Source organism: Cotesia glomerata, linkage group LG6 (assembly GCF_020080835.1).
Source record: "Cotesia glomerata isolate CgM1 linkage group LG6, MPM_Cglom_v2.3, whole genome shotgun sequence".
Taxonomy (NCBI): domain Eukaryota; kingdom Metazoa; phylum Arthropoda; class Insecta; order Hymenoptera; family Braconidae; genus Cotesia; species Cotesia glomerata.
The window spans coordinates 1,606,785-1,625,846 of record NC_058163.1 but is presented as its reverse complement, the minus strand read 5'-3'; the positions used below and the strand labels follow the sequence as shown (position 1 = coordinate 1,625,846).

The 19,062-nt window shown below is 30.7% G+C and overlaps 2 protein-coding genes across 3 annotated transcripts in view; both read left to right on the top strand.

Annotated features, from left to right (window-relative positions):
• The first annotated feature begins 1,537 nt into the window (after positions 1 to 1,537).
• Positions 1,538 to 10,283, top strand: LOC123266874. The gene is made up of 7 exons (XM_044731315.1): positions 1,538 to 1,644; positions 6,168 to 6,825; positions 7,916 to 8,066; positions 8,129 to 8,266; positions 8,454 to 8,851; positions 8,945 to 9,150; positions 9,457 to 10,283. The coding sequence occupies exons 2-7, from the start codon at positions 6,175 to 6,177 to the stop codon at positions 10,238 to 10,240; spliced, it is 2,328 nt and encodes a 775-aa protein (XP_044587250.1). The 5' UTR covers positions 1,538 to 1,644; positions 6,168 to 6,174; the 3' UTR covers positions 10,241 to 10,283.
• A 2,960-nt stretch (positions 10,284 to 13,243) lies between these two features.
• The window catches only part of LOC123268202, a 21,513-nt gene continuing 15,694 nt past the window's right edge, over positions 13,244 to 19,062 (top strand). For both annotated transcript variants that reach the window (XM_044733127.1, XM_044733126.1), the window contains exons 1-7: positions 13,244 to 13,376; positions 13,999 to 14,376; positions 14,434 to 15,158; positions 15,262 to 15,415; positions 15,491 to 15,628; positions 17,275 to 17,510; positions 17,578 to 17,783. In XM_044733127.1, coding sequence (XP_044589062.1) covers positions 14,436 to 15,158; positions 15,262 to 15,415; positions 15,491 to 15,628; positions 17,275 to 17,510; positions 17,578 to 17,783 — 1,457 coding nt within the window. In that variant the 5' untranslated portion in view covers positions 13,244 to 13,376; positions 13,999 to 14,376; positions 14,434 to 14,435. The remainder of the gene's footprint in view (positions 13,377 to 13,998; positions 14,377 to 14,433; positions 15,159 to 15,261; positions 15,416 to 15,490; positions 15,629 to 17,274; positions 17,511 to 17,577; positions 17,784 to 19,062) is intronic.

Genomic DNA, 19,062 nt, shown 5'->3' with positions numbered 1-19,062 from the left:
TACAAAAAAAATTTATTATGGCCCATAACTTAATAAATATTGCTTATCTTAGCCCATAACCTGAAAAAAAATTTTCGCCTGGGCCTATAACCTGTAAAATATTTATTATGGCCCATAAACTGATAAATATTCAATATTTTGGCCTATAACTTAATAAATATTGTTTATCTTGGCCCATAACCTGAAAAAAAAAATTTTTTTTCAAGTATTAAGGTACACAGTAAAAAAATATCAAATAAAATATCAGCTTCCTCTTCGCTCTGTCTCAAAATACTCAACCGAACGAGGAGAGAAAAAGGCTGACTATAAACTGGTGGCCCGCTGATACAATTATTTCTATTAATAACCTAAAAATAGCTCGGGACCACTTTAACGATCACGGCCATTTTTGGTATCTGGGCCTTAGTCTCATTTTGTGATTACATATTGATATTTTTATTGAAATATACTGTACTACTATTAAGGATATTAATAACTGTAACTATTGTACTGTATAACTATAACTATCTTAATTAATATTACTAGGCTAGGCTGTTTAAAAAATGGTTGAAAAATTTTCAAGGCCAGTCGGTTTCGACTATCAGCAAGTGTCCTTACTCTTAGCAATAATAATTGGGATATGTTTTTGTGAGGTTAAGCTCCTGTAAGTGTTAATTGCGATTTATTATGTATGCATTTTTACGTTTTACTTTTTTAGGGTTATGTCAATTTATTATTATTATTTTTTGTACGCACGAAGGCACTCGGTCCCCTTTACGATCACACATTGTGTTTTTAAAAAAAAAAGCCTCAATTCGGCTGAGTCTTCTGAAGAAAACGCGGTGTTAAATTTGGTACTAACAAAGTTTTTTTTTTTTTTTTAATTTTTTATTTTTTTTTATTCTTTATTTTTTTTTATTTTTTAATTTTTTATTATTTTTTTTTCATTTTCTATTTTTTTTTATTTTTTTTTTTTATTTTTTATTTTTTTTTTAAGGCAAGTTTGAAAAATTTATATTAAAAAAAATAGTACAAATACCACCGCGTCTTTTTCAATAAAGGTCAGCTAATTTGAAGTTAGTCGTAAGGGTTGAGGATCGTTGTGCCTTCGAAGAAACTGATCGTCAATTGTATTAATATTAAATAAATAAATAAAATAAAGTTAATTAATAATAATGATAAATAATTGCTAGGACCAGACATTAACCGTTTTGTGATTCCTACTGTAATGGCAATTGTTCTAATAATATTGTTTTTATTATATTTTTTTTATACAATATGTATAACTATTGCTTACATAGTTACTAATTATTAATAAAACAATAAATGTGTACTCTAATTGAGTGTTGAAATAAAAGACTATCATTTTAAATAATAACTTAATAATGTTGACTACTTTAATTCTTAATTACCGGTAAAGTAATTTTGTTCTCGATCATTAATTACAGTAAACGTGCGCAGTAATTAGATAATTAAGAATTGACGTCAGTGTCAGGCCATTTGACGTTATTGTTATTTTAGATTAAGTTCTTTGTTCACTGGGTCATTTTTTAGATAATTGGAGTATTTATCTAGAGTGGGGCTAGAAAGATATCAGTGGTGTCTAAAAATTTTATTTATTCGTCAGTAGTCAACGTTGAGGCGCATTAACTATTTTTTAACAAGGTATGAATTATTTTTGATAATTAAGGAGATCCCTAGTGTGAAGAATGTCTAAAAAAATAATAGAAATACTTTTATCTTAAAATTAATTTTTAAAAATTAATAACAGTTTTGAGGAAATTTCCGAAAAATTTACTCATTAAATAATTATTAACATTTAATTGACTAATAAAAAATATAATACTCTGAATTAACGGTATACACTTGACAACACAAAAAGAGTGTCCCTAAACTTCAAATTTATTTATGTTTACTGTCTAATAGGGAAGTGAATAAATAATCGATTATTTTTTTTTTCATTGTCGATTTTTTAAAATCGATATTATTAATGGTAAACATCGATTTTTAATAAATCGATTATAAGAATTACACTATTTAATTCGATTTTTGTAAATAGTGCTATCTGTGCGATGGAAGAAAAAAATATGACACTGAAGTTGACAGACATAAAAAATATTCATAAAATTTGATGTCAATTAAATTATTATAAAAAAAATTTGATTAAAAAATTTTACATGTGAAAATTAATAAAAATTAGAAATAAAAATTTTTATTATTTAATTATATTTATTATTTAAACTCAAAGTTCAAGGAAAAGCTTATGGTATTTTTTAGTTTCAAGACTAAACGATTTTCGTTTCATTTATCTTTAATATTCACCAGCTAACTTCATTATTAATTTAATCAAATGTTAAACTACCCGAGAAAAAATGTTTCTATTTAATCATATATAATTGTATATAATCATATATGACTATATATGAATATATATGGAATCACATATATAATTATATACAATTATATATAATTATATATAATCATACATGATTATATATGGAATTGTATATAAGATTATATATGACTATATATGGAGCAATATACAGCCATGCAGGATTATATATAGTTCCATATACAATTATATATAAATATATATAATTATATATAATCATACATGATTATATACCGAATTGTATATAAGGTTATATATAATCATATATAATTATGTATGACTATATATGGAGCAATATAAAACCAAGCAAGATTATATAGTTCCATATATAATTATATATAACCATACATGATTATATATGGAATTGTATATGAGGTCATATATAATCATATATAATTATATATGACTATATATGGAGCAATATACAGCCATGCAGGATTATATATAGTTCCATATACAATTATATATAATCATACATGATTATATACCGAATTGTATATGAGGTTATATATAATCATATATAATTATGTATGACTATATATGGAGCAATATAAAACCAAGCAAGATTATATAGTTCCATATATAATTATATATAACCATACATGATTATATATGGAATTGTATATGAGGTCATATATAATCATATATAATTATATATGACTATATATGGAGCAATATACAGCCATGCAGGATTATATATAGTTCCATATACAATTATATATAAATATATATAATCATACATGATTATATACCGAATTGTATATGAAGTTATATATAATCATATATAATTATGTATGACTATATATGGAGCAATAGAAAACCAAGCAAGATTATATAGTTCCATATATAATTATATATAACCATACATGATTATATATGGAATTGTATATGAGGTCATATATAATCATATATAATTATATATGACTATATATGGAGCAATATACAGCCATGCAGGATTATATATAGTTCCATATACAATTATATATAAATATATATAATTATATATAATCATACATGATTATATACCGAATTGTATATGAGGTTATATATAATCATGTATAATTATGTATGACTATATATGGAGCAATATAAAACCAAGCAAGATTATATAGTTCCATATATAATTATATATAACCATACATGATTATATATAGAATTGTATATGAGGTCATATATAATCATATATAATTATATATGACTATATATGGAGCAATATACAACCAAGCAAAATTATATATAATTCTATATATAATTATATATAGTTATATATAATCATACATGATTATATATGGAATTGTATATGAGGTCATATATAATCATATATAATTATGTATGACTATATATGGAGCAATATAAAACCAAGCAAGATTATATAGTTCCATATATAATTATATATAACCATACATGATTATATATGGAATTGTATATGAGGTCATATATAATCATATATAATTATATATGACTATATATGGAGCAATATACAGCCATGCAGGATTATATATAGTTCCATATACAATTATATATAAATATATATAATTATATATAATCATACATGATTATATACCGAATTGTATATGAGGTTATATATAATTATATATAATTATGTATGACTATATATGGAGCAATATAAAACCAAGCAAGATTATATAGTTCCATATATAATTATATATAACCATACATGATTATATATGGAATTGTATATGAGGTCATATATAATTATATATGACTATATATGGAGCAATATACAGCCATGCAGGATTACATATAGTTCCATATACAATTATATATAATTATATATAATCATACATGATTATATACCGAATTGTATATGAGGTTATCTATAATCATATATAATTATGTGTGACTATATATGGAGCAATATAAAACCAAGCAAGATTATATAGTTCCATATATAATTATATATAACCATACATGATTATATATGGAATTGTATATGAGGTCATATATAATCATATATAATTATATATGACTATATATGGAGCAATACACAGCCAAGCAAGATTATATATAGTTCTATATATAATTATATATAGTTATATATAATCATACATGATTATATATGGAATTGTATATGAGGTCATATATAATCATATATAATTATAAATGACTATATATGGAGCAATATACAACCATCCAAGATTATATATATAATCCCATATATAAGTATATATAAGTATTCAATTAATTATAATTATAATAGAGTTACAAATGAATACTAATAACATTTTACAAGACATTTAAACTTTAATATTTACAAATCGGAATTTCTTTATCTTAAAGTAATGACTATTAAATTTTTTTAATTTAAAGTAAAGAAAACAAGCCTTAACATTACAATTATTTGATATTCATTATAAAAAAAACTATGTTTTTTAAAACATTTCTTTGCTCACAACAATGTATTGCAATTTTTTCATTATAATTGTAAAAAGAAGAGTCTCAAATTATATTTTTTTTTTTACTTTAAACCACTATTCAACCATATCACAATTTTAAATATTATTATAATTAGGAAAAAATAAATTTACTAAAATTATTAGTATTAAAATGATAAATACTCAAATCTTTGTCGACTCTTTGGGGTGTTCGGGTTTATCCTTAGTTTCTCCGTACTTTTCCACCAAAAATTCTGTTGAAATAATTAACGAAGTTGAACAATTAAAATCATTTGAACACTACGCAATATAAAAATATCAATATATATTTATATTTACTTGCCTTTGTCGATGTTATTTTCACTTAATCTTCGCTAATTAATTAAAAAAATCTGCATCCAGACTTAGAAATGCACTAAATATACTGAGTATAATTGATGTAGTCGGGACATTAGCTAAACTTATAAGAGACTGCACGCGTTCTTGTATACGATTTATGGAACAAAAGATTTTACTTGTTAACAAAAAGATAACTAAATGTTTACAAACAAAAAATGTCAACAAATTGTTAGTTTAAAGTTGGCTCAATCTCATGAACAGTTGCGCATGTGTTGCGAAATTTAACGGACAAGTAATGGTTTACTGATTGAAAGTTAATAACCTTTAGTCATTTTTATGGATGCTAGAAAAAGTTATCCAAAAAATGTTAACTATTTGTCATACTAATATTATCATCTTTTAGAGTAACATTATTTCTAACTTATTGCTGACTAATTAACCATTCTAGATTATTAACAATATCTCGCCACCTGTAAGATAACATAATAAAGTTAACTTTTCAAGTTGTTCATTTTTTTTGTTTTGTATTAACTTTTGTAATTTACTTAAAGTTAACTGAAATTGTTATCTTATAAATACCAAAAAGTTACTTGTGCCGCTTGGGATGTAGATTAAATTTAAAAATTTTCGCGTGGATCTTCTTAAGTAACTTATTAAAATATATTATCTACAAGTCATTTTTAAATTTACCGCGCTTGGTATTAGCCGCCATTTTGTAGCGCGGGAATTGTAGCCGCCATTTTGTCGAATACTGTTGACAATCTCTTTTTTTTTATGATTTCTAATGAATTAGTCTCTTATAAAACAATTTTATGCAATAAAAACTTGAATAATTATTTTTTGAGTCGATTTTAACAAACAATTGATTAAAAATTTTTTTTTCTACAAGAAAATTTAAATTGATAATTCTACTCGTTTTAAAAATTCGACTAATTTACGTGGATCTCCTTAATTAATTAAAAAAATCCAATTTTTTATCAACAATTTGAAGCTATAAATTAATTTAAGATAAATTTCTCTAATTTTAAGATTATAAATTTACAAATTTGATTAATTTTCAGAACGAATATGGCGAAACTAAAACTAATTTTGATCTTAGCGGTTGTAATTCTCAACTCAAATTGCGAAGCAGCAACAGGTTTAGCGTCGATAAACCATATCGGGCAGACTCTAAAGGACATTGTATCGACAATCGGTAAAGTAGTGTCTACCTTTAGAAAGCACCATCCACCGGTAACTGTCCAGAAGAACTTTACGCGTTACCAGCTGTTGGAAAACCTACCGTCGGTAAACTTAACAGAGCTCCCCAGTCAGAACATTCAAATGGAAAGAACCGTCCGACGGATGATGAATCATGTCAGAAAAATGACTAACAAAATACCTAAGTACACTGAGAGTATAACAGATACGTTGGACTCCATGTTGGAAATGGTGATAGTAAAGCTAAAAATTCAGAAAGACGCGTTCCGGACGCTAGACGAGGTGCTGGAGAAGATCCATAGACACTCTGCGGCTATTGACCGGTTCTATGTAGATTTTATAAAGTTTTCGCAGCCGAAACTCAAGGTGGCGCCCTCGACGATTAAAGAGATGGTCACGTCGATCTTTTCTTACAAGGAGAACAAACTTATTATGAGCGTGGGGGGACTAAAAGGCTACTTCGAGCCAAAAGAGGGCGCTTTTATGTATGAAATGTTTTTCAAGTACTTCAATCCGAAGGTAAGTTATCTTAATTTATTGGCAGTCGATAAAGTAGAATTTTCATGTTTTTTTTTCATGTACGGATTAGTTAAACAGTCCCCTGAAAGCCAAGTCGGTCGCAACTTTCCGTCAATTTACTGCCGCAACTTGTCACCAAGTTGGCAGCAAGTCTTGGAAATGAACTCGGTTGTTCACCAAGTTGTCGGCAAAAATTGCTTTCGAAACTCTTTCGCACCAAGTTGACGACAAGTTTCTCAAGAAATTTGGCGACATATTGCGGCAGTAGATTGGTCTTGTTTTTCCCAGAAACTTGTAGCCAACTTGACGCCAACAGTTACAAATTCGGAAGTTGACCGCAAGTTGTCGCTAAGTTGGTGGCAACTATCTGACACCAACTTGGTTGGTCTGAAACTGTGGCTATCAGGGTCCCTTTCTTTATCCAGTACATCTAAGCCACAGAAAGAATAGAAAATTTTTTATCGAAAACACCCATGTTCATAGATTTCGACATGGTATTTTCGGATGGATTCATATATGCTTTCCTGTAGGATTTTCATGTAATTCTGTAGGAATCTACCAACAAAAATTGATATAATTACATATAGTTTTATGTAATTATATATACTGGCATAGGCCAGAAAAAAACAACTGGATACATCGAGGACTTGAACCGCGAACTTTGCGCTTGTCAGTCTTCCGCACCACCGAGTTGTCCAAGATCTTTAATTGATATTATATACTTAAATGACACTCAAGTATAGCCTATCAAAAACATCCATGTAGATTTGTATGGGGATCCATGGGAATCCACATGAGAAACTATGGATTCATATAGGAGGTATGTAATCCATAAGATTCAGTTTAGGAATCTGAGGAATTATATAGGAATGCATATAGGAAACTTTGGGAATCCATGTGTCTCACAGTTTTTTATGTGGATTTCCCATGAGATTATCCATGTACCCTTGCCATGTGGAATTCCATATAGTAATCCAGGTACCCTTCCGGTGGATTCCTTCATGAATCCATACTTTTTCCTGATTTCCATACAAACCTACATTAATTTTGTTTAATTATTAACTGGCTTATAATAAAATTAATGTAAAAGTTTCAGGCTCTAACATTTGATAGAATATGTGACTCTACCCTATCACTCCAAGAAGAAATAAAGATGATCTACAACCTAGTGATGGTTCAAGAATTAAGAGCCTTTATGATGACAGTCTTCTCTTACAAATACGAAGAACTAATTCAGCCAGGTAAGATTTTTTTTCTTTTTTTATTAACTAATCTAAACATAATAATAAATAATGAATTCCAGAAAATAACAAATACGCGTTGAACTTATTGATAACTCATTCATTGGAGAGAATGAGCAAATACCTGCTCGCTATCAAGGAGATAACCGAAGGAGCTTCTCGCGAAAGAGTTAGGTGCGACCCACCGCAATATGATCTAGGTAATGTTTTTCAAATCCTATAATATAAAATTAATGATTGAAGTTAGTTTAGTATCGAAAATCTCGAAAGAATGGTTACTGATTCTTTATTGGTTAGAATTAAAGCGCGCGCGCAATTTGAATTCTTAGTTTTTCTATAATTCGTCTGGGCCCATAACCTGTAGCTTATAATTTAATAATTTTCTAGACATCAACTACTTCCGGCTGGATTATTTGTTCGGTCTGTACTACCTTAACGAAAGACAAGTCACCACAGCTTGCGTTCATAAGATGACTCCGTTGCTAACAGACAAATCCGAAGAGTTTAATACTTTTCCGTATCAACAAAAGTCTAGTTATGAACCACGGACTTTTAAAAACAATGTAATATATTCACCAGCTACAAAGTGGAACAATTTTGATAAAATGCACCAAAAAAGCGACATTGAACCAACTACGATAATTCGAAACAAAGTCCAGTGCTTGGACGAGACCCTTTACAGCGAGAATTTGCTGGTACCAAAGTACTGTCCGACTGATAACAATAGGTGCAATGGAATTTTGCACCACTGCAATGTTGTTCCAAGTGCGTCTTTCTGCGAAGCGGTAAGTTTGAGTTAAGTTTCTTTCTTTGTTTGATGAGTTAGCTTTATATATTTATTGATTCAGAGTTAATGATAATTATTGGGTACTTTATAGGACAAGAGTTACGGAAGGAGGTACCATTGGATCAACAATGGAACCAATGATACTTCAAGCTTGAATTGCGATGGTAGCTTCGTAGACACAATGATAGTCGCGACCTGCAATAGTCTTCTTTGTCAATGTTCTGAACAAGGCGCTGAATCTTCTGCAATCAGAACTGTTAGTCTGATGCCCCAGGTTGCTGATATTGAACATAATATGTAAGCTTTTTAGTAATTGCTATTTTTACATAAAAAAAAAAAACGATTTTCAGGAGATGTTTTTAAAGATATGCTCATCAAGATGTTACACTCATCAAGAGCTTTTATTTGAGTACCCACATGCATTTTTGATATATTTTTCATATATACATATATATATAATATATATATAAATATATAAAATATATGAAAAATTGATGTGGGTACTTAAATGAAAGGTCTCGATGAGTGTAACATCAAAATGAGCTTATATCTTTAAAATTATGAATAGTTCACGAAATACAAGGTCATTTCTTGATCTTCCAGGGTAATGACAAACTTCCGTTTCCAAAAGAAGGACAAGGTGGTCCACCTCCAGATCCAGCAAGGCCACCTCCTGCCAGAGGGCAAGATCGACAACTCAACGATATCCTGGGTCCCTCTTCCGGACCTAGTGAACTACAGAAACGTCCCCGAGGGTTCTTTCTGGCTAAGAAAGGACTCCGGAGTCTCTCCGTTGGTCTACGACGTGGACTACACCTTCCTGAAGCACGACAGGATGACTCTGAACCTGGACGACGTAGTCGCGGGCCCAGGCTTCGTCGTCACCGGAGTGAGACTCAACTACCGGACCGAAGACCCGGCCAACCAGACGACTCCATTAGAGCTTCAGGTCCATATTACCCCTTACGATTACTACCAAGGCCACCTGAAGCCAACAAGAAGCAACCCTTCGAGGTGGATTAACATTCAGAACTCCGGCGAGCACTCTGGAGCCTATCAGCGCTTCAGAAGAGAAGTTGATCTTTCAAAATCCGACGACCCGCTTAAATCTCCGAAGAATAATATTAATATTTCCAGCCAGAACTTGTTCGTCAACTTCCAGATGACTGATTATGAAAAAGACTTCGGGCAGCTCACTGTCCCGTACTTCGACTCTAGGGCCGCAGGTGTCGCTAGTCTCAGCGCTGTCAGTGGAGCGGGAATAATTCATCGGGGTCAAAAAGGCTACGGAGGGTTCTTGGCTCCTAAACTCATTAATGTTGATCATGCTAGATTTATTGATTTTGATCTAAGTCAACAACAAATTGAGCACTTTACTTCTTTTTAATTGATTATTGTAATTGACGTTTCAATAAATTTAACTATACGAATTTAGTTGTTTATTTTTAACCTTCAGTTTTAAAACTAGTGGAATTACTAATTTAAATTTTCTATTAGAAAAAAAAAAATTTTTATTACTTGTTTGTTAAAATCGACTCAAAAAATAATTATTCAAGTTTTTGTTGCATAAAATTATTTTATAGGTTAATTCATTAGAAATCATAAAAAAAAAAGAGATTGTCAACAGTATTCGACAAAATGGCGGCTGTAATTCCCGCGCCACAAAATGGCGACTTGTAGTACTAAGCGCGGCAAATTTAAAAATCACTTGTAGATAATATATTTCAAAAAGTAACACTTAATCTAATTTGGGCTCCAAATGACTTCAACTTGACCCCATATTTTTTTATATTCATTCGAAAGATTATAATTTAATACATCTATAGAAAAAAAATAAGATTTTTTTACCACACCGTTTAAGAGATATAATTAATTAAAATTTTGTAAAAATACACGGTCTCTTATGAGTGTCCTTGTTCAATAATTCCGGAAATAGAGGATTTATAAAAAATCGGCCAGCTTGACCCAATAAAAAAAACTTTCCAATAGATAGAACAATGTTTCATTCATATTCTATCAAAATTTGATAACGATTTACCACATAGTTTTAATTTAATTAATTTTTTAATATCAAAAATTGGTTTCTATCTTTGTTATTTGTCGGAGACATTACTCCCCCACCTTTATCAGGGGAAAAATGGCGACTTCTCGGTGCGCGGCAAATTTGAAATTGAAATATAATCATAAAGTTTTTTTGCATTAAAATAAATTGTTATTAAACACACACTAGAAATTTGAATAGCGCGCTACGCGCGCGCCTAAATTTTAACCAATAATGAATCGTGGCCCGTTTTTTGCGAGTTTCGACCTTTGACTAACTTCAAGATTTTCATCTATTTTATAATATAGGATTAAAAGTTCACGTAAATTATAGCAGATTTAATATATTGAAGTGATATTTGCAAATTTAAACAATAAATGAACACCGTGAGCAATTGTTTTAAGTACCGACCTTACATAACCTATAACAGTTGTTATTGTTTTGTGACAGCCCAGTACTTGTCAGTTGATATTTTAATAGTTATATTATTATAATTATTTGACCATAATTATCAATTGAATTTAATCAATTAAATTCTGATTATAAATAATTTTATATTTTATACTATTTTTCGAGTGATCTCTTGCAAAAAAAAAAATATATCTATTAATTTGATCTCGGAATGCAACAATCATACTACCTTAAGGAGATATAAATTTTTAAAACTTCCTGAAAATTTGTAGATTCAATCTACGTAGCCTAATAATTAATAAAAAAATTAAAAAACAGGTTTCCGGGTTATTTAATCAAATAATTAGGTTGAATATTGTAATGTTTATATGAATAGAGATTCCACCAGTATTTGGTTAAGAATTTAATGCAATCAACGATTTAAAAAAAATTTTATTTCCATTGAATTTGATTGAAAAAATAATAAGCTTTCGATTTAAACAATAAAAAATTAGCTTTTCGAACGTATTACGGAGATATTTTATATAATTTATGAAAAATCACTCGGAACTTGCGTTCTTTAAAGTCTTGTATTTGACTTGGCAACACCGCTTGCGCAGTTACTCATGCGCATAAGTAACCGCGGTTTTTTAAATGCTAGAACATCTTAGTCATTTTAGTAAGACAGTAAACATAAATAAATTTGAAGGTTAGGGACACTCTTTTTGTGTAGTCAAGTGTATACTGGTAATTCAGAGCGCTATATTTTTTATTAGTCAATTAAATGTTAATAATTATTTAATGAGTAAATTTATCGGAAATTTCCTCAAAAATGTTATTAATTTTTAAAAATTAATTTTAAAATAACAAAAGTATTTCTACGTATCATTTTTTTATAGACATTTTTTACACTAGGAGGGTACTTGGATCTCCTTAAAGATAAAAAAAAATTATAAAAGATCTTTTTTATACACTGACAGAAGGATTTGTAAAAATACTAAAATACAAATCTGGGCCCATAACCTGTTAGAGTAAATAACACACTGATAGGAGGATTTGTTTATAATTAATAAGCTTAATTAACTGTTAATAAATGATTTTTAACATCATAGGATTTAATAAATATTTATCAAAAAATTATGAGACCTTTTTTTTAGGAAATTTAATCCTCTGCAAAGTTTCTCATCTATTTTGTCATATCTTAGATCCTTTAGTCAAAATGCCTATTTAAACTCCTGGACGTCCATTATTTATTAAATTGGAGTGTTTTCAGAAAAATTGGAGTTTCAAAATAAAAATTCTGGGTTAAAAATCAAAAATATAAAGAAACTATAAGAGACCTTTTTTTGAAAAAAATTCATTAGCCAATTTTTTCGTATCTCATCCTTAAACTAAAACTACTAAGAAAAATCTAACTGATAACTCCTAATAATACAAATAAATAGAAGAAATCTTAGATAAACTAGAACATATAAATAATCTATAAAATTTCTAAATCTCAGTAGTTATTTATCATTACAACAGATGGCAGTCCATATTACAAAAGCGACAAAGAATAACAAAAATAAGACTCAGTAGAGATATTTTATCAATTAATTATAATTAACGTTTGATAAAAAACAAAATTCACTTAAGAACATCAAAAAGCTATGAGTCAAAACATAATTAACGAAAAGTACGCGTTTTAACTTAATAGAATTAATTTAACCGTTGATAAAACTGTTTTCGTCTTTTGCGTCTATAATGACGTCAATAATTAATTTTTAATTCATATCTTAAGAAAAATAGGCTAATATCAGTAATTCGACAAAAACATCCTTCAAATTATGTAAATTATTGTAGAAAAGCAAAATTTTTCAATCTCTGGTTTAAAAATGATCTAGTTTATCTCTTGACCTATGAGGTGACAAATATTAGATAATGATTCCGAGAATTCCAATAAAAATTCTTCCGTTTAATTTATGGCGGCTAGCTGATAATCAGTAGATCATAAATTAAATGCCAGTTTAATATAAGTATCCCAAAGTTCTATAAAGTGTCCAAATTGTCCGTAAGGGTTGCAAACAAAAGGGCGGCAATTGCAAAAAAATCGGTAAGTAATCTTTTCAAATTAGATCCCTTAAATCATATTTTATTACCGCTTCTAGCGTTTTGTCAATCATGGGGAGCTTAATGCAGCCACGTTGTACTTTTATTCTTATTATCGTTATTCGATTTTTTCTTATCTACAACAATATTGATGAACTTATAATTTCTACAAACTTTATCAACTACAGCTAAACCCAATCCAATAACCGACAAATAATTTTACAAACCATTAATTTTGAATTTTATCCCGATAATTTGGCATGGATACGTCTCATCAACGCTAGAACCAAATCTTAGTTAATGAATTAATCAAATAAATCAATATTCAACTCATTGGAAGAGCACCCGACCTAATCGGAAGATCCAGGATCTATTCCTAGCTTGGTTCATTAATTTCATTTCTAAATTTAGTCATGATTCATTTTCGAACTCGTGATCTCCAAAATTTTACATTATCCGCTGACGTCAATAAAACATTTTATCACTTATTTTTAATAGAGTATCGATAATCATTAAGTAGATCTTTAATTATAGTTTGCCGTCACGAATTCTTTATTTTTTAAAGACGTATTAACTTTCATCACCCCAATAGTCGTTTTATTTTAATAACTTCAATATTTTGACAGCCCTCTCCCCCTGAGTGCAGCGAAGCCTTGAGGCCGAGAAGTGGGAGGCGGGACTAGAAGTGGGGGTAGGCTTAAACATTCCGCGCTGATTTGCTCGTCAATTTTGACGTTTAAAAGTATCTAGATAAAAATCATTAGATTAAATCCCCAGTCAAGATACTAATTTATATAAATGAGTGAGTTGTCCACCACCTAGCCCTCTTTGTTACTAAATAATAACAATAATAACAATAGCGGGAGGAAAGGAGGGGATCGAAGCTTATCAGAGCATATGATGCGCTCGACATTAAACTTTAGTACCCAGAGTGTCTTGTCAGTGAATTCTTGAAGTTATTAAATTAATGAACCAGAGGCGTTTATTCCTTTCTTAATCATCAGGTAGGTCTTTTTGTTGTTATTGTAACTACTATTTTTTCAATAATAATGTTTGTTTAGCAATGGGAAAACTACCGGCATTAGCACTGCTGGTCCTTCTGATTAGCGCCAGCTATCCTGAAGCACAAGCTTTCAGTTTTGGAAACATCTTCAATATCGGTTCGATAGTGAAAAATATTATTGGGACTGTAGCAGACATTGTTGGGGTGTTTGTACCCCAGAAACTGGCGCCAGATCACTCTAAGGAGTACAGACAGTTTGAAAATGATCTTCTGGGGCAAAATAAAAAGCTGAAAGAAATTTACGAAAAAGTTGATGACTCTAAAGATCGAACGATGGAGTTGGAAAAGAAACTTAAAACGACCGCTGATAACTTAAAAAAAATGACAATTGGAGCACAAACTCGTGAAATTCAAGTTCTGGATATGATGAACCGAATTGACGATGTTATCAAGAAGACAAATATTCTTACGTATTCCGTAACAGATGTGCTGACTCTCCAAATTAACGACACTGTTCGTAAGCTAGGAACAATGGCGGATCTCGACAGTAATATGGAAGCCCTGCACAAAGACATTGTAGAAATTAGCGACAGTTTTGAGACCCTGGTGAAGCGCACAACGAAAAGGGAGAGTATGAGTGAAAGGAGTTTCCAAGACTTTCTTAAGTCGATTGTTTCCTACAAGAACCGTCAGCCCAGAGATATTATGCAAAATATATGGGCGTTATTCCAGAAATCAGCCATTACTGATGATCTGCCATCAACATTTGTCAGTTACGTTAAAGTAAGTTAATTCACTTGGTGTTGTAACTTATTAAAGATAATCAGCTACTTTTAGGTGTTATAGTGACATATTAGTAATTTTTTGAACTCTTTTTGTTTATTAGCAACAAAGTTTTGAAGAGAAATGCGACAAAGACTCGACGTTTCAAGATAAGCTCAAGGGTATCTATAACTTGGTGATGATTACTGAATTTCGGCATTTTCTCATGCAGGTTGTGTCTTACAAGTACATATCCATTATAGACCCAGTAAAAAACGGTAATATAACTAAACCTTAACTATAACTTCTCTACTTTCCACCTTTCTGCTATTAATCGCGTTATTGTTCTCTAGGTAACATAAGAAATGATGTCAACAAGTTTGTGGAGAAATTAATCCATAAATCTCAAGACTACATCAGGATTATGAAAGAAGCCTTCGCAAAAATACCTACTGATATCATGCGCTGCGACCCTGCTGTTCACTTAAAAGGTAATCAATCATAAAGATTCATATAGAAAACTAGACTAGATTCTCACATGGTAGTTTCGGATGGATTCCTATGGGATTTTCATGTTCTCTTTTCCATGTACGGATTAGTTAAACATTCCCTTTCTTTATCCAGTACATTCACGCAGAAAAAAATTTTGTTAAGATAACCTAAGATATGTTGTGGTAACAAATGAATTTGTTAACATAGGGATAACAAACTATAAGTTAAAATAACAAAATTTAGGTTATAACAAAGTTATTAATATGTTATAACAACAAAACAGTTTCGTTACTATAGCAAAATCTTTAAGTAGATTCGACAAAATACTTTAGTGGGTATAAAAATTTTTTTTGCCCTCCGGGCGGAAAGTGGCAACTTTCGTCCCGCTGCGCTAAACAAAGTTGCCGCTTTCTGCCTTTGTCGAGCAAAAAATAGTATACACTCCACGGGAAGTAAATAAGAAAGCCTCAGATCATATGTTTGTCAACCTTGGCTTCGCCTCGGCCGACAATTACATGTGATCTGAGACATTTCTTACTTTACTTCCCTAGGTGTGTAATATACTATTGTTGAAACAGCAAAATTATGCTATTAAAATAACAAAGAGAATTTGTTGGAGTAGCAAAGACAATTTGTTAAAGTAATTAAGAGAATAAATAATTTAAAAAATATGCTATAATCAGCTATAGCTGATTTGGAAAATATTTAAGCAGCAAATTAGTTTTGTTATTGCAACAAAATCATTTTGTAACAGCAACAAAGTCATTTTATGACAGCAACAAAATGATTTCGTTAGGACAACAAATTGATTTTGTGAATTAACAAATTGGTTTGTTAGTACAAGTTAAAACATTTTCTTAATACAACTAATGAATTTGTTGCTATAACTACACTCATTTGTTACCGGAACAAATTTTTCAGTTATCCCGTCTTTTGTTATTTCAACAAAATCGTTTTATGCGTGTTTAAGTCACAGAAAAAATAGAAAATTTTTTATCAAAAACACCCATGTTCATAGATTTCGACATGGTATTTTCGGATGGATTCCTATATGCTTTCCTGTATGATTTTCATGAAATTCTGTAGGAATCCAGGAACAAAAATTGATATAATTACATATAGTTTTATGTAATTATATATACTGACATAGGCCAGAAAAAAACAACTGGATACATCGAGGACTTGAACCGCGAACTTTGCGCTTGTCAATCTTCCGCACCGCCCAGTTGTCCAAGATCTTTAATTGATATTATATACTTAAATGACACTCAAGTATAGCCTATCAAAAACATCCATGTAGGTTTGTATGGGGATCCATGGGAATCCACATGAGAAAGTATGGATTCATATAGGAGATATGCAATCCATAAGATTCAATGCAGAAATTTGTGGATTTATATAGGAATCCATATAGGAAACTTTGATAATCCACGTGTCTCGCAGTTTCTTATGTGGATTTCCCATGAGATTATCTATGTGGATTACCATATAGTAATCCAAGTACCCTTTCTGTGGATTCCCATTTAGAAATCCATATACCATTTCCTGTATGGATTTCTATATAAACCCATACTATTTCCCTACTTCCATCCAAACTTACATGAATTCTTTTGATAAAACAGTCTAACATCCTCTATTGTTCCAGATGACAACAACTTTGAACTCAACAACCTCTTTGGAGCCTACTATATAAACGTCGCTCAACTCGACATTCGGTGCGACGCTACTTGCGACCAGATTAACGTAAAAAGAGATCTAGAGTGCGTTTCTGTTCCCGAAAGCCAATCCGGTGATGTAGTTCCTTATTACTGTCCTCAATTCCAGTGCAAAGGAAGGCTCCACTCCTGCAAAAAAGCCAACAGCTACAGTTTCTGCGAATCTGTAAGTTCCCTTCTATCTCACAGTTTCATAACTAAGCACAGTATGTCAACCAATCGTTTCTTTCCAGCAAATTCCAAATGAGCAGCGCTACAGATGGATCACAGAAAATCCTTCCAAATCGATGATCAGCAGCTGCGACGGCAACTACATTAACACGATGACCCAAGCCAGATGCGACAGTTGCATGTGTCTGTGCTCCGAAGAGGGAGCTGAGTCTGACGCGACCAGGACCGTTAGTTTGCTTCCCCAGATGTCTGATTACAAAAACAACATGTAAGTGATATCACTGTTGATCTTAAGGGGTTAGAAGTAGTCAGAGGCACGAAAAAATGAGAATTTTCAGTATTTTTTTTTTGCTATTAAATCATGTTATTTTACAAAAGTAGTAATATGGCATTATTTTACAATGTTTTGACTTGAAGTCACGAAAATTTCAAAAAAAAAAAAATTTTATTTCCAATTTCTCAGGAAATTTTTGTCTAGATTTTTGGGAAAAAATCAACAGTTAATTGGTCTTAAAAAATCGAAATTTTTGAAAAAAAAAAAAAATCCTTCGATCAGGCCCGAGTTTATTATATATTCTAAAAGCTGTATAAATTTTATTAAAATCTATTGAGCGGTTTTCGAGTTACAGTTGTCACCAGTTCAAAAAACATAGTTTTGAGAAAAACGCGTTTAAAGTTTCACACTAGATTCACGTACAGAAATACGAATTATTAAATTACTTACATCGAGTCATCTATTCCTGGGCCATATAATAGTTCTTCAGCCACTGTGGAAGTTTCCAAAACATCAATTTGCTGTTGCCTACGAAGCATTCTGCCTTCCCGAGTGTTGTCGTTGGCGCGCTGATCTGCCACTTTCACACGTGTAGCATCACAATTAAGTCCTAGGGTATCCATAATCATTAATAATGAATTTGTACCTTCATTAAATATACAAGTAGCTATGTATGCAGCAATTTGTACGATAGTAGAACTAGTATTCACGGTTTTTGGGCATATTTTCCACACTAGTTGGTTGAAGCTCTCATTATTATTCTGATTGAATCCACATACACATCTTGAAAGTAAATTATCATTACTGAGATCGTCGTAAATCGGTTTAATAGCTTTTGAAACATCAGGAGGTAAGGGAGAATAATCTTGAGTATAAGTATCAAGCTCTCCACTTGCTTCAGCGCGCTGGTAAGAGCACCAAGAATCTTCGCCTTTGGGACACATATCATGATTCGGATTTTCATCAGTCGAACCGTAGTGGTAAAAAGTTGCCATAATAGCAGATTTCATATCTTCAATAGAATCGTAATGACGACGTATTGATAAACCATAGTACACAGTTAATTTGTCTATTACTTTTCCTGTAAGCCTACCTCTACCACTAAGATCTTTTTGTTTAGTTTTCAGAGTACGCAGTCGAGTCCCCATCCGCTTCTGAACATGGCCTATACATTCCTTTTTATTTATGGTTGTATTTTTGTAAGGATCTGCTTTTATAATTCCAGAATAGGATGACAATAGAACCCTAAAAGGGGGTTTCTTGAAGCTGCCGC